Here is a 17,296-nt window from a genome sequence, read left to right as displayed (position 1 = left end):
CGTCTAACCAATGATTTTGAGGTACAAAGGGAATTGCGACGCGCAGCAAAAACAAGAAATACGAGCTCCCGTGGTCTAGACCAAACGCGCTGTTTTTAAGTATCTTATTATAAGGTGGCATATGGTACTTTTGCCCTTGCTTTACTTTTTGGCTTACTCCTGTTTGTAATTTGCTAAAGAAAGTCGCAACAGTTTGTCAACCCTGAATAGAAATGACACCATTTCACAGTGACCAGCTCAAAAGCGTTTTCCCGCGCTTGAAGTGACTTACTTGGAGATTTTTCGAGTTCCACTGATTGGTTCATTGTGTTGTTTACGTTTTTGGTAATTTGGGGAAATGGTTAAATTTGATTTCTTTAATTAAAAAAACCCTTTCCTGAAATCAACAGTCAATAATTTCTTTAGATGCCGTAATGATTCGATTTAGTGCTCTGGCCGCTTATTACCTTTTGGTACCTCAAGAAAGGGCGCTTGTTCGAGACACGGCGCTTATTTCTTTTTTGAAAAACAACCGAATGTGCAAAACAAAACTTTAATATTTATTTGAAAAGGAACAATAACAGAAACTGTATCAGTACCAAAGATATGGTGACTGTTCAGTTGATGTCAGGGAATTTTAAAAATCACTCGTCTATTCGAAGTCGACTTCATTGTCCCTTGTATCAATAATAAAGTTTTCTGGTGCGGCATCTTATGAGATGGACCACAGTTGATCTCAGTGTAATCTGATGGCGTTGAAACAGAATAGGGACGCTTATTGGAAACAAAGCGCTAACGTAGTAGGGGCGCAAATTAACAAAAACACATTCGAAGAAGGGCGCTAATTAGAAAGGGGCGCTTATTGAAAGAAGGGTGCTAAATCGAATCATTACGGTGTTACTGAAATGCTTGAATTTGTGGAGCTACAAAACGAAATGTGTACATGCATACCTCATAGCTGGAAGAGGCTGGTGAGAGTTTGGAAAGATAAGAGACGGTTTTCCAAAATATTCTGATTCTTGAATATTCGGCTAAAACGTCCAACCAACTTTGTTAGTTTGTCCAAAGAGCCAGCCGATTGTAAAGACCCTAGAGCAGAACGGCATTTTCGGTAATTTGCTTAAATCTCTCCGTTGGGTGCATTTGTTGCTTCACTTTTAATGCTACACTGAACTTCTCATGTCTCACCTCAGTAAGTTTTTGGGATGTCCACTCAACGTTTTTTCCAGCCTGAGTCGTTTTGTATGGAATAAGTTGTTGTAGGCAAAAATAACTCATTCCATAAAATTCTTTAAACTTTGCGAACAAGCCGTGATAGAAATTGGCTAGTTAACTTCAGCGACTTCAAATGCGTGGTTCATTTTGCTATTTTTGCCGCCCTTGGCCATCGTCCATATAATTTTCTGAAAAGTGGCTTTGCTTTAAAGGGCCTATTTCTGTCCATTAAACGAATTTGCAGTACACCGGTTCTCCAGTATTGGCCAGAAAGTTTACAAAAATCTGCCAGAGAAGTGTATAGGCTGTAGGACCGTGACTATGGAATTTACCACTGATGAAACACAGTGCGGTGCGGTTATGAAAAACGTTCCTTTGTCGATGTTTATTTACAAGCAAGAGTTGGTGTCATGCAACACTTAAATAAAGGGCCGTTTATATGGCAGGTAAAAAAAGAGTACAAACCCGTTAAAAAGTGGAGCGGTACTCATACTTTTTGTAAAGAAATACTCGTGCTGTTTTGTGTCCATAGGCGCCTATGGACCCAAAACAGCACAGGTATTTCTTTACAAAAATATTATGAGTACCGCACCACTTTTTAACGGGTTCGTACCTTTTTTGCCTGACATGTAAACGGCCTTTTAAGCTGAATAATCAGTCTTTTTAACTTTACTCTAACCAAAAGCAAAGACAACTCAATAAAACTGTAAAGAATAACATAGAAACTTTGAAATCGTTACAGAAAAAAAAGAAAGGATGTTGTGACAGCTACAAACTTGCGTTACACTGATTATAAATATAGTGTATGATGAAGACAGGCTTGGTCACAAGGTCTTTAATACTTCCGTTGCTATCAAAGTTTCTGTTCGTTTCTCATCGGAAGCAAAATGCGATTTAAGAGTCAACGACTGAGATCTTCTGTCCTTTTTTACCGGATCTTCTCCCTCATCACTCTTACTGGTAAGTTTATGTTTGCAGTATCTTTTACTAAAATGAACAATAAGAGAATTATGTGACTGATACCGGTTAGGTATTGAACAATCCGGCTCAAATACAACGTGTCAGTACGTTGTAGGATGAAAGGACGATTGCAATTCTTTGTACAGACAAATAAAACTCGCCAGCACGCTTCAACCTACTATATTAAGATGAATCACATACATGAACGACGTGATGATGTCCATGAATGCCTTTGCGTGAATGAATCATATAAATACAGTAGAACCCCGGTAACTCGAACTCTGAAGGGAAACGAAAAACTGTTCGCAGTTAGCGGGGTTTCGAGTTACCGGGGTCTATTAAAATATTCAATTTTCCAGGTTAATAATTAATAGTTTATTGATTTTCAGCACTTCAGTATACAATACACTGCAAATTTAAACTAGTTTCACGAGAAACTAATACATTTTGTATCTGTTCGTTGCACTAATTGAAATCAAATTGCTCCAGTCTTTGATCTAGTGTTAGAATTCGATCACGATAAGAAAAGGTAATGGGATATCTCAATGGGCATCCGTGGCGAGTTATAAGAACCAGAAATTCGAGTTATCCGGGTAAATTTTGATGAAGGAAACGAAATTTAGTTCGAGTTAGCGGGGTTTTCGAGTTATCCGAGTTCGAGTTAACGAGTAAAAATGGCTGAAAAGTTGGGTCAAATCCAAGGGAATTGAGACTCAGTTCGAGTTAGCGGGGGAGTTCGAGTTATCCGAGTTCGAGTTACCGGGGTTCTACTGTAGTTGGGAAATGATAGGTCACGTGAAATTAAAGAATATTTTTAATGCTGTTTGACCTTATTTTCTTTGTCAAAATGTGCTCCATTTATTTTATAGCGCTGGTTCTTTCAGTTTAGGCCGACAGGTTCAGCTTTGAAATTGCCCAGCTTGTATTAATGTTAACCAACAACACAAGACAAGCAAAGGCATAAACCTCTGCGTAATCAGGTCCAAACGAAAGCGGGGAGGAGAAAACACAAACATAAGCGCAAACATCAACATATAAGCATAATTGGCTAAAAAATATTCCCTTTCTTTTGTTCCCTTCTCTTTATGTTCCTCTGTTTTCACGTGACGTAAAATCCTGCTACAGTCGAACCTCTCTTTGCGACCACCTCTCGTAAGCAACCACCTCTTATTAGCGACCACTTTTCCAAAATACCAAAAGTTTTCAAGTCAAATCACTATAGATGGAACCTCTCGTAGGCGACCTCCTCTCGTAAGCGACCACTTTTAGAGGTGATTGCTTAAAATTTTCAATTGTTTTTAACCTTCCGTAGGCGACCACTTGACACACAATCTGCTGTTTCTCTCAAGGGCGGAAATTACAAAATGTGCCGCTGTAACATATTCGCCAACATCATTACAGCGGAGTCCGTATTGAAATCTTACAGCCGGAGCTACCGAAAGTATCTCCCGAAATAGCTTAGCATTGAAACAATTGATAACATACACATGCACTACATGTATAGTGTACACTGAAATAAACTTTAATCAGGTTGAATCCCTCGTAGGAAAGAAACTTTCTTTTCTTGTAAATAGTACGCTATACATGCACGACCGGTGATGACTCTCTCAACCTTGTATTAGTCAACAGAAAAATTGTGGCGATAATGAATGACAACTGGATTATGTAACAAACAAACAAACAAACAAACAAACAAACGCGAAAGTTGTAGATGTTTTAAGCTTGAAATTTAACATTGCAAAACTGCCGTTTACTACCGATAAGCACTGGCAAAAGGGTTTGGTCTCCGCAATTACCATATGTAAATTACCAGAAATTTGGACTCCCTGCGGTCTGATCTCTGGTAAGCGACCACCTCCCCATAAGCGACCACATATCCTTGACATTATGGGTGGTCGCTTACGGGAGGTTCGATTCTATTTCACTTTTGCCTGTGCCTTTCCAAATGTAGCTCGTGAAAACCGTGCAGTCTTGTGTAACGCAACATAAACAGTTCTCGTCTCTGTTGCGTGACAGGTTTGAGTTCGACAAGGGAGAGGCGAAAGTAATCGAAGTTTTGCTCTGTTTCGGCGTACATTCGCTTCCCTTTCATCGAGATTGTTAGCCCTACTTAGTACTTTTACTCATGAACTGTTGTATCAACGAGAAAAGGTGACCTCGCAGTGTTAAGCTCTTTATGCACAGTACCGTAAAAGGGTTTTTCAGAATCAATCAACAATCCGTAGGCTATAGTTTGTTTTTGTCAACTATTTCGCCTTCGATAACAAACAAGTATGCTGACGCAAACACAAGTTGAGCTCGCGAGCAGTGACTGTGCAGCGCGGTCACACCTCGCCTGATAAAACCTAAGTACAAAGAAATTTTTAGGGTAAAATTCTTCCTTTTCAGAGACTATTTTGCTTTAATAAAGTTCTCACAATCATTGGTGTACGGGGCAAATAATTTCAGGGCGGCTGAAGTTATATTGTAATTGCTCTTCCTCCACCCAACCCGCCCCGTACGCTTATGCTGCAGATTATTTACATAACAAGTGTTTAACATACTCTCATCCCTTAAGTTAAACTTAAGGTGCTCCACCCAGTTATTTTTTGGTGGTACCACCCTACTTTGAAGCTCTCTGGTATCCCCACCTTTACTTTTATCGTAAGTCTAACACATAGAATGTATAACGTATAGATCAATCTACAATATAGCCAAAAAATTTTGGCGATCGGAGTAAATGTCACGTGGTTATAGTGCCACGCCCCTTTAAGGTCTGAGTCGAAATTCTGCTGTTGCCGGCCTTTTTTCGTGAGAATCTCTCGGCTATACATAGTGCACATTAGTGCCTTGCGCTGAACAAAGTTTCAACAAAACCACAAAGACCCAATTCGAGAAATTTAGCGCTTTCCAAATTTAGGTCATAATTTATGTAAAAATGATAAGCAAACTTTAAATGATTATATCTAATAAACTATGAGATTTATTCCTTTATTTTGGGGATCTTTATAACAGGTGGACCCTTGCACGTTAGCAGAAAGCTTTAGGGTCTTGTAAATGCGCCCGATTTCGAGCAATGCAAACATATAGAAATTATAGTTTTAGCTATTTGTTGACGCTTGTCAACGTTTCAGAGTCCTCCTCACAAAAAAAGCATTTTCTTAAAAATTCGTTGTTTTTTTTTCCATCAAATTTTTTCAGGGCTACAATTGATTCACTAACTACCCGGATTCCGAATTTCATGGTCATTGAAAAACTGTGACATTACCTTCTATAAGCCCAAACTTGAGTAAACATTGAAGATTTTTTTAGCGTTTTGGCTGAGATTGTGCTTTGGGAGTTTTCTATTGTTTCGAGTCTGTCATGGTACAGCATTCTTGTTCAGCACGCGTGCAATGACCACGCTTGCCTGATTTCCGAATGCACAAGTAGCTAAAACTATAATTTCTATATGTTTGCATTGCTCGAAATCGGGCGCGTTGTCGCGTTCCCAGTACCGCAGACACGGGGTGTTGTGTACTGGAGTTCGCCAGGTCAACCACAGTGAAGTACCCGGCAAGGGCAGCAAGACTAATGCGTTTATTAGGATCAGGCTGAGCCGTCTATTTACAACACTTGCGGTGAAAACTAAAAAGAATACAATTGTCTAAGTGTAAAGAAACTGAAAAACTACAAATTCAACGCCGTAAAAAACGAAAGGAAAGAATACATGGAATTTTACATAACTTACGTCTGATCTTGACTCCGGGGCTGAGAACAAGTTACTCCACGTTCTCTTAGAGACTCCGTTAGAAATAGCTCCGTGAACTCCTTACAGTTTGAAAACTCCTCGCGACTGAGAAACGTGCTTACAGAAAAAGGATCTTAATACATGTCTTTGACGTAAAGGAAATAATAATGAAAAAAGCTTTGTGCGGCTAGCCAAAAAACGGATATTCGGTAATCATGCAATCAATAAAACAAAGCTAAAAACATAAGAGAACAAATAGTCCCTGAGTGTTTCTAAAGTGCATTGTTCTTGTCAGGAACGTAACACGCATTTACAAGGCCCTAAAGCTTTTTGCTGATTTGCAAGGACCCATCTGTTATAAAGATCCCCCAAATAAAGGAATAAATCTCATGGTTTATTACATATAATCGTGTAAAGTTTGCTTACCATTTTTACATAAATTATGACCTAAATTTGGAAAGCGCTAAATTTCTCGAATTGGGTCTTTGCGATTTTGTTGAAGCTTTGTTCAGCGCAAGGCACTAATGTGCACTATGTGCAGCCGAGAGATTCTCACGAAAAAAAGCCGGCAACAGCAGAATTTCGACTCAGACCTTAAAGGGGCGTGGCACTATAACCACGTGACATTTACTCCGATCGCCGAAATTTTTTTGCTATATTGTAGATTGATCTATATGTGGGTCATATGTTATCCATTCTGTGTATTAAACTTACGATAAAAGTAAAGGTGGGGGATACCAGAGAGCTTCAAAGTAGGGTGGTACCGCCAAAAAATTAACTGGGTCGAGTCACCTTAAATTAGCCAGAATGATTTTTGGCTAAAGCCTACAATGAACTGCCTCAGTCCATTGACTGGGAAAGAACAAACGATAGGATATTTCATAGCTGCCTTGAAAGACCCGATTGTCGTATGCTCTGAAGTCCTTTTTGCATAGTCGTGGGCAATATTATAGTGGAATCAAAGTGTATCCCTGTCCATCATATTAAATGGAGTGAATATGTACACCAAATACGTTATCATTAAACATTTTTATTGTCATTATACCGTAAGAATCACCGATATGTCTGAAAGCTCGTCGCAGTAAAGATCTAGAATGCAGAATTTTCTGAATTCTACGGCTTTTGTTCTCATTCACCGGAATAGTATCCCGGGAAGTAAGACAGCGTCGTAAGTACGTTACCCTGCGATTACGTCTGCCTCCTATCCCATCGCTGCCAGTCGAAGGGCGTTCGGAAGCGACAGAGAAGCGGCTGTATTTGCAGGTTATAGGTTCGTCGGTTGCATATGAGAATCAGGCTTAATATCTTAATACAAAAACTACACAATTTTAATGAGCATATATTGGAAAGAGACTCGCTGATATATGGCACTCAGAAAATAAAGCAAACCAATTAAATCATGACACGAAAGAATGTATACGAAATCGAACTTTACGTTAAAATAACCGGCCCAGTGTCAGCCACGAAGGTGAAGACCAACGCTTACTCTCTGTATAATTTCTTCGAAAGGTGTGCTCACGATTAAGTAATGCATACAGCAGGTGATTTCTTTATGAGTGTACACAAATACTTGATTTCTTTAAGCATTTACTAAATGAGGCTAAGTTTTTATAAAATCATTTATCTATTTAGTACTGTCAAATCCCTTTTTGTTAAATTATCAGTATTATTATTATTATTATTATTATTATTGTTATTATTATTATTATTATTATTATTTTTATTATTATTATTATTATTATTATTTGCCACCAAACTGTTTTAACAATATTGTATTTTAGTTGAAGACACCAGCTTGTAGAACTACTTCAAATTCGATGATAATGATGATAATGATGAGGTGCCGCCATATTTTCCGGTACAGATAATTAAGTTTATGAAGCTGTAGATTAAGAGATTTTCCTTGTACAACGTCAGTCGTTCACGACCTTAGTTCCTCTTAATTCTTCGGTACCTACAATATGAAGAACGTTTTATTTTTTTGCAGGAGTTCTCGCTGAGGGTTCTTACAGATACGTTTCCCGTGCATCAGGTAATGACAAATGGTCATGTGAAAAGACTCATCCTTGTAAAAGCATATCGCGTGCAGTCAACTTAGCCTCACCAGGAGATTATATTTACCTCGATGGGACCAACACCGATAAATATCCGTACACCTGTGACACAGTGACGCCACTAGATACGAGTATTTTCATCAACAAGAGTTTGTCGTTCAAAGGACATGGTCCAATGCCTCAAATTCGATGCTCAAGCGGGGCAAGTCTTATTTTTGATGGATCAGATAACGATTTTGAGATCACTTTGTCGGGGTTATTCTTCAACGATACTCTTGTCACCTTTCGCGGTTCGTCGGCTGAAGTAGACGGTTGTGAATTTGCTGGGCGCAGACAGCAAGTTGAGTTTACTGTGAGGAATAAGACGTCTACAAGCATCCGGATTCGGAATTCCTTGTTCTGGAAAAACACCAGTGGTCTCCTCGTTAATATCAGTAGTTTAACAAACAGAAACCAGAATCAATTCCTTATACTCGAATTGAAAAACACAACTTTTAGAGATAACTTTGTCCTTTCAGAAACCAATGAACGAAATTTGATAACAGTTGAAAGTATCAATCAGCTGCCCCAATCGTTTAAGTGCAAGCTTACCCTCGATAATGTAACATTCTCAAAGAACCTGGTTACTCGCACGGGTCTGGTGAATGTAAACTTGCGAAATGGCCACCTAAATATGTCGTTAAAGGATCTTGTTGTTCACGGAAACAATCACTTGAGCTCCTTTGGAGACTGCACGGAACTCGTTTTTAACAGCAATAGCGCAACATCTTTTATTAGTGGGGCCCATTTCACAGCTCTCAGTGGAAGGGCTGTTATCATGACTGCAAAGAACTTGTCAGTTCAGATTTATAACTCTTCATTTTCAGGATATAGCGCGAATGGAAATGGCGGTGCACTATTGCTTTTGGCGTCTGACATGACCAACTTCATGATACGAAATTCATCCTTTGTGAAGACTACAGCATTATTCCCCTCTAACGGCGGGGCTGTTCATTTAGAATGTTTGCGATCCATAATCAAAATTGACGATTGTGTCTTCAAGCATAACATGGCTACAAGTGGAGGAGCTGTTTCTATCCATGTGGTAAGATCTATGTCCAAGATCGTAGAGAACAGTACTCAGGAAGGCGAGCATTCTCAACCAAAAAGTCTCATAAGCCCACTTTTGAATGTAGACATAATAGACTGTATATTTAAGTCCACAATGTCCACAAGTGGTCGTTATCCTTCCCCCGGCGGAGCCGTGTCAATTATTGGTCCAACAATGTCAGTTCGCCTGCTAAATTCCACTTTTGTTGACTGTAGCGCGGTTCGGTATGGAGGTGCGTTATATATGGCTTCTATGTTTCAAGCTGCCGCAAGAATCGTCCTTTATGTGGATTCATCACATTTTGTGGGTTGCAGATGTATGACGTATGGTGGAGCAGTTTATGTTTTCTTTTCGACACGGGTTAATGTGACTATTAAAAGGACCAAATTTGAACTAAGCTCTTGTGACGGACCTGGTGGAGCTCTAACCTTCATAAATGATTATTCATCCATGGATTTGAGTAAAGAAAACGATTATGTTACTGGTTCTGAAAAAGTTATTGCAATTGAGGACTCAAGTTTTCTCAACAGTTCCTCCTCAGGAGCTTTTGGAGGTGCAATTTACATTAGCTTCTCCACAACAGAGTATAATCTGACAATAGCAAATACGAATTTTACTAATAATAGTGCCTATGTTGGAGGCGGAGCTGTTTCGGTAATGGATCGAACGAACGGAGGATCTCAACGTACTTCTCAGAAGTTCATAACAATAGAGAGTTCACGTTTTGTTAATAGCACCACTCTCACAGCATCAAAAGGCGGAGCTCTTTTGCTTTCAATGCCTCCGGATGATCTTGAAGAGCCAGGCTGTATAAAGGAAGGCCGTCCAGAAAAATTTCCAGAGTGGGATTACAACAGTAAGATCGTTTTCAAGGACACAACCTTTCAGGACAATACTGCAAGGATCGGTGGTGCAGTGTACTTGCAAAATGGGAAAACAATTTTTCAGCATTGTTTCTTTGTGGACAATTTTGCATTAGCTCTTGGTGGAGGTATTTATGCAGCTGAGGGTTCGACAAGTGTTGTTATACGAGATAGCTTTTTTCTGCAATCTAAACCAGAACAAACTAGGAACGTCAAGACCTTCGCAAAGTCATCTTTTCTTCATACAGAGGCGACAGGACCACTGGCTGTGAAAAACACCACATTAAACGCCATTCGTAACACTGTTGGAAATTCTTTGGTCTTCATTGCTAAAGGAGGCTCTGTTAATTTTGGCGAGAACAACCTCACAGTACTTTACTGCCCGGTGGGTGGTGAAATGCACTTTTTAAACTTTTCAAATACAATAACCACGAGAACGAAAGACTCTTCCTGCACGGTAAGAGTGACTGGTCTAGATTATAGCTGTCTACCTTGCCCTGGAGGTCTCTACAGTTTGCAACGTGGGCAAATGCATGGCCAGTATCTTAAGTCTGGCTTTGAGTGTCTTCTTTGTCCATTTGGAGCAAATTGTACCAAAAATATTGTCGCTATGCCAAATTTTTGGGGATTTGAGGTGTCAAAATACCCACCAACTCTTGAGTTTATAATCTGCCCATCGGGATACTGTACACCGAATGAGCAACAGCTAGAGTCTCCAGGTTACAATGGCTGCCAAGGTAACCGTTCTGATGTTTTGTGTGGGCAATGCAAGACTGGTTTTACGGAGACACTTTACTCTACCCAGTGCCGATCTATTAACGAGTGCAACGACTATTGGTTTTGGCCCGTTGCGGTATTGTATCTTTTAATAATGGCGGTGTACTTGACATTTAAGCCACCTATTCTTTCTTGGATAATAAGACAGATCCTCTGGTTTAAGGCACCTAAACTGGCAACTTCCCAAGAGCCAGACTTTGATAGAGGATATCTTAAGATTGCATTCTACTTCTACCAGGCAGCAAATCTACTCCTCGTTTCCTCGTCTAATTCCAAATATCTTCTCCAAGCCTATTTTGTCGGGCCCATTGTCGGGTTGTTTAATTTTCAGCAAAAGCTCGCCTCGTCTTCTGGGTTTATATGCCCCTTTGCTGGTTTTACTGTCGTAACCAAGTACCTTTTTTCAACATTTCACGTCTTTGGTGCCCTGCTCATGGTCCTTCTTCTCTATGGCTTTCACTTTGGATTTCGAAAAATCCGTTCTAATGACAGTCCTCATGCGGGTCCTTATGTTGGAGGAATACTTCAAATATTGCTATTGGGATACACAGTTTTAGGATCTGTTAGTTTTGATCTTCTGCGTTGTGTTCCTATTGGCACTGAGCGGCGATTGTTTTATGACGGTAATGTGGTGTGTCTACAGCGGTGGCAATACGTTTGTATAGCATTTGCTGTCACTTTTGTTGTCCCGTTTGCATTTGTGTTGTTTTGGGGCGCCATGAAGTTGCACAGAGAAGTATTGTCCGTGAAAAGGTTTATGTTTGCTTGTTTTTTTCCTTTACCATTTTTAGTCCAGTGGACATTCACCGCTCTTGTGGGCAATTCAAACGACGCGAACGTTCCTTCTTCCCTGACTGCATCGGTAGAAAAGGTCCTGTATGATCCTTTTAAGAGACCCGTAGACGGAAAAGGAGGCTCTTTGAGCTGGGAGAGCGTGCTTATCGGCCGCCGATTGATTCTTATCATTGTGAAAGCTGCTGTCAGTGATCCTTTTTCCCGTGTTATGTTGATGACCTTCTTCTCGTTCCTAGTTCTCGTTCATCACTTAGCAAAGCAGCCGTTTCGAGATTCCAAGGCCAACGCAGTGGAAACAATTTCTCTTCTATCGCTAATCATGTTAGGGATGATTAACGCGTTTCCTGCAGCGTTTATCTCATTGGCTGTTTCGTCCACTGGTCCTTTTACGGGGTGGCTAAATGTTTGTTCTTGGATTGAAGTTTTGATTCTTGGTTTTGTGCCTGCTGTATGTGTCTTGTTTGTCGTCATTTTTTTAATTTCTCAGATCTGTCGTTTGTTGTTTGTCGTAGGTCGCTTTCTGGGTTTTTGTTTCGGATTATGTCCAAGCATTAGTTGTTGTGTTTATCGGAAAGAAGAAACCCCATTGTTAGCACCAGTTGTATAACATTGAACTTTAGATATTCTGGTCCTTCGTTGAACTATCTGAGAGCGTAAGACAGGATCAAGATCAAAGGGACCATCCCTATGAATCCATCATTTCCTTGATAATTCGTTCACCAATAAGTTTTAGATAAAAATAGTAGCCTTGTTGAGCGAATGCCACGAGCAAAATACGTCTCGTTCATCAGAGCATGCGCCTAAGTTGTATACTTAAGTTCGTTAATGAAAATGCCAATACAATTATGTTAGTTCTGAAAGTGTTGTGTGGTGATCGTACAGGTGGATCTTCGTTTACATGCTTTACCTGATTTTTAGCATACGTTGGCATAAACGACAAAACTAGCTACAAATGAATGTTCTTCATAAATTAAAAAGGCTTGGTAATGTTAATATTTTCTGAAAATTTAAGCGTGGTATGTTAAATAGTATTTGAGAACCACACATTAAAGGTGTGAAAATTATGGGAAGAAATGTAGCTGGGTAGCCACTCTTTACCACCGCGGTATACATTCTTTGTGAATTTCTTAGCTTTTGAAAGCTGTTCTCTCCGAGAGCATTTAACGTATGACACTGATATTCACCTTGATTACCGAGAGTGGCATGCTCGTTTTGTTCATGGTGTCCATATGTTTCATATAATGAAATGAGGCAAATGTAAACAAAGCAAAGATTCCCCCAATATGTAAAGGAAAATAAAAGTTAATTCTTAGTTAGCAAGTTTAACCTTTGCAATATTTTTTGACTTTCTTTGTGTGCTTTCTCTGTAATGCTGAAGTTTTTAAAGATGGGTATGAAAAATCAGGTGTGTACCTTGGTTTCGGCTGACAAAATATGTCATAGGACTATTTCGTATGCAGAGTCCTAAGGAGAGAATCTGAAGAATTCTAAATAAAATTAAATTTTTTGATTGGCTTGCGTTGTTTTACCGCAGAAATCCAGCGGTAATAAAATTACAGTTCCCCAGAGTCTCTCCTTGTGACTAACCTCTTTCCAAAGAGCCTGAGGACTTTGGGTAAGAGATTGGCATGGGATTAATTTTTATGTTATTTACAGACTGAAGTTATCATATAATTGTTTTATTATAATGATTGTAATAAAACCTATCACTTTTTTCGTAGGTATGTAAGCATGAAATTCTTCGTAAACTTTCATAACTGAAGATGACATTTGAATATGCCGAAACATGTTGTGTTAACTAAGAAATGTCGTTTTAGATCTACAGTGATACACTGACATTCACCAGTCCATAATGTGATTTGTTTCAATAAAGGCATGTTCACATTACATCGTAATTATTGTCTATTATAATCTGTTCGACATCGATTAAGTAATGTTTAAAAAAAGGAACAGGAGTGTTTTATCGGGTTTAAAACTATGAGGCGCAGCCGAGTGGCTTTAGACCCGAAAAGACACCTGCTGCGAGTTTTTCGAACGGCTTCAAAAAACATTCCTAGAAAAGCGTGTGTCAGTAGAGTTCATTACAATTATGCTTTTGTGAAAGTTGGAAATAAGGATACGAGAAATACATCGCATACGAAGAAGGAGTGTTTTATCAGCTGATAAAACACGGTATACTAATAGGAGGAGGTTTATCGATATAAAGTCACTGCACGTGATGTATAATCGACCATTTGATAGGTCAATGGGTTTATGAATTATTAATGCCTTCTTGAAGGTAATTAAATTGGTTTTATTATGATTTTGGCCATTTCGTTGCAAAATTTTAACCCGATATCAGTTTATCAGAAGAGAACATTTTGTCCGAACGAGAAAGAAAAACTTTCCCTTTTCAATCCCAAATTCTAATGTTTCTCGATAGATGAGTGCAAACTTAATGTGCATCGGTGCAGGCTAATTCCAGAGGAGGTTTATTTTTTCAACATTATTGTGTATTGAACAAAAGGGAGGAATTTCAGATGAACAAGAGACTGCAAGGATCTTTGGATGTCATTTGTGTTTCATACCGCCATTTTGTTGCTAAAGGTTAGACTTTTCTAAACTGCTTATTTTTTCTTTGAAGTGATGAGAAAATACTTGTGTTTTTATTCGTAGAGTATTAAAAAAAACAGCAATATTACTTTTCACCTGAAACCGACCGTAGTTTGGTTTAAAGTGCCTATCACCCCTACCCAATTCCTCTCATTCTCAAAAGTAGACGTAGAAGGTAAGCCAAAACAAGCAAAATAATGAGATTTGAAGTTATTCTCGATTTTTAAAACGCGATCGAAATCACAATTTCCGAAGTTAAAACCGCGCCATTAGAGGACTGGCACTAGTGAGTTGTGACGTCGACCCGGTATCTCGATAACAAGCACACAACAAAACAGTAGTGAGTCGGAGTGAATTCTACGCGAGCTGTTTGGGGTTTCTGGCCGATTTTTTAGCCTAAAATGCGAACACTGACACCGAATCCGAGCAAAGCTGTAACGCAGATGATTCAGAATTTAACTACAACCCCGGCTACGTGATTGACGCGACTATCAAGCACGTAAAATAGGAATGAAAGGCCTACACAACTCCTACTCGCATGTTTATCGCTTCTATCTCAGTCTTTTGATCAATTTAGCTTCTTATATGTTTACAGCTGGTTGGCATGACGATTTGAAGGATTTGTATGATAATCATAGAACAAAACCATGTGCTTAACTGTAGCATGTTTTGTATTTTGATCTCAAAGGACATTCTGGGGTTAGAGTTCTGCGTTTAGCGCCTGTTTATTTCACCTCTTGTTGTTTCTGTTTAGCCGCTGTCGTTCTTATGCCATTTCATTTTACTAATATTTAGATCTAGTTTGGCTCGTTTCAGTTCGCGGTCCGGTGACAGTACAGCTTCTAGTTAGGATTGAACCGGGTGATAATCTTTAACCTCCGAAAGCGACCGCTATTGTTGTCATCTTTGTGAGGATGCAACTGTGTAATTACATCACTTTATCTTACAGTTTTTGTATTTCGGGGCCCGGCCATTTGTTTTTGTGGCAAGATGTTGTGTCTCTGGTCGTTGCTATTTGTTTTTTGATCCTTTCTCTAGCACTGTAGATTGCTTCGAGAGCTATGCAATGCGTGAAATGTTTGTTTAGTTACGGCTTCGTTTTTGCATGACCCTTTGCATCGCCTCGCTTCGCTCCGCTCTGAGGTTTGTGTTGGGGGAGCTTGCTATTTTCTAAATATTTGAAATCTTTCGGTTTTAAAGAATATTTTACTGGGGCTCGATTGAAGTGTAAATAAGCAAGACTTTTCCTATGAACAAGAGGCTTGCCTTTTGTCAACAAAAATACCCACATCAAATTTTACTTCGCGACAACATGCGGACCGCTGAGGAGACATTTTTCGTGGCGTAAATATAAGCTTATTCAGTTGATTTTTTTACCATTTTTAAATTGTTTTTAGCTGAAATTGTTCTTGTATTAAGAGAAGTAAAACCGCACAACGTTTGGAAAGCCATTGCGTGTGTAATTTTTCAAAATATCTCGATTTCCAGGTAAGAAAAGCCGACCTTTCGAGCAGTATTTTGAGCAGTACAGTGTATGTCAATCGACCGAGATTTTCGATTGACTCTTAATTACTGGCTCGTTCTTCACAGACAAATTCAAGACTGAAGCTTTTTTAAAAAGAATGCTCTGTTCTTCTTGGAAAGGCTAATCCCAAACTTATACACGTGGAATTGAGAAAGAAAAAGAACTAGCTTTATCATGTCACTGTGGCCCCTCATCCGCGCGCCAACAGACAGCAGTCTCAGAAGTAAGAGACTCCATTCGCCTCTTCGCATTTTTGTGAGTCTAGACCAATTGTAAATGAAAATAAGTTTACTATTTCAGTAGGTTTTTTATTAGCTGCACCTATAAGCTTAAATAAAAAAACGGAAACATTTCTTACCGCACGTTCGCGGCGATGTTTGGAAATGGTTTAAATCTGGTCACCGCTTTAGCATGGGCAGTTGGCGTCACATTAATACCGCTATCATCTCGTTTCAGTCTTGGGAGGGTTGGCTTGTTACTCACTTCATCAAGAAATCAGAATCGACGCATGAAGTCGTCGTTCACGAAGTGCTTGAAGCATATTGACGATTTTCCAGGTTTACCCGCTTTTGTTTCATGAAATCGATCTATTTCTTTCTGCATTTCCTTGCTTCATCATTATCAAACAGTGTAGCGAGCAGAACTATACCCTTCTACATAACTGTGAAGGCAGCATATTCACCTACCACATACCATCCTAACACATTCCAAGTTCAGTACAGAGAATGTAGTGACAAATGAGCAAATGCTCTGTGGCTGAGATACCGGGTCGACGTCACAAGCTTGTTAGAACCCAGTCTCTCAACTGCTCCTTTTTGTATTCAATATGGCGGAAAACGACCTATTTTGGGCGATTTTGTCGTCTGATAAAAACAAAACGAAACATGGAATACGATTTATTTCTTCGCAAAGCGTCTTAGACATGCATAAATTTTCGAAATTCATTAAAACTGTGTAAGGGTGATGGGCACTTTAACCTTACAACGTCATAAATTAACAAATATAATATTTTGAGTTAAATTATTATTGTTTGGAAATTAAAGAGAAAATATTAATTAACAACATCCTTTTCACTGGAACAGAATCAAAAATTGTGAAATTGTAAATCACGTTTAACTAATTCAGCATTTCCCGCAAGAAAATCAGTAGGTTGCAGAACATTATTATACGCCTGCGAAGACTGTCGTTTGGACTGTCCAACGGTTTCTTTCGCCTGTTTATCTTTTAGAAGCTAATTAAGCACATGAAAAAGCCGCAAAATTATGCCCTTCAATTAGAACGTTTATAAACTGATTTTACTCTACACCAAACCGAAAGCAATGTTAATAAACATTAGCAAAATTGACTTCAAAAAATAAACTGAAAGTCCGATCGAGGGTGCATGACTTGGTTTTTCTACTCTTTGTGAAATGGAGTAGAACTCAATCAGTCCCTTTTTTACGATTTGACTTTCCTGCTCAGATGATGAAGACGAGGAACTTGTTTCGTTGCCCACCCTGCGACTGCTTTTTATTTATTTATTGTTATTATTATTTTTTTGGCGACTATTTGGCAGGGACAAAGGCATTAGCATTTTGGCTCGAATTCCGAACATTCCACATTGTTTACAAACTGGTAAGATCAAACGAAAAGAGTTGGAGTGTTCCATTCCAACGGAAACACGTTCTCCTGTCTCCCCACAGTGATGGCAAACATTCTCCAAACACAAGCAGGTCAAGTAAAACGATGTTTCCACGG

General features: G+C 39.2%; 1 protein-coding gene across 3 annotated transcripts in view; it reads left to right on the top strand.

Moving 5' to 3' along the window:
* The first annotated feature begins 2,053 nt into the window (after window positions 1-2,053).
* LOC146482143 (uncharacterized) overlaps window positions 2,054-17,296 on the top strand; it is a 28,126-nt gene continuing 12,883 nt past the window's right edge. Inside the window, exons 1-3 of one of the 3 annotated variants that reach the window (XR_014864169.1) lie at window positions 2,054-2,154; window positions 7,851-12,430; window positions 12,495-13,337. Coding sequence is in view for 1 of the 3 variants with exons in the window: in XM_085107429.1 (XP_084963555.1) it covers window positions 2,082-2,154; window positions 7,851-12,049 (4,272 nt within the window). In the remaining 2 variants the exon portion in view is untranslated. Of the gene's footprint in view, window positions 2,155-7,850; window positions 13,338-17,296 lie in introns of those variants that run through there. The other 2 variants (XR_014864168.1, XM_085107429.1) reach the window with 2 other exon arrangements.

The sequence above is a fragment of the Pavona decussata genome, unplaced genomic scaffold (genome assembly GCF_977016875.1).
Source record: "Pavona decussata unplaced genomic scaffold, jaPavDecu1.1 SCAFFOLD_47, whole genome shotgun sequence".
NCBI lineage: Eukaryota > Metazoa > Cnidaria > Anthozoa > Scleractinia > Agariciidae > Pavona > Pavona decussata.
Note: the sequence above shows the minus strand (reverse complement) of the source record. Positions and strands in the feature narration are given on the sequence as shown.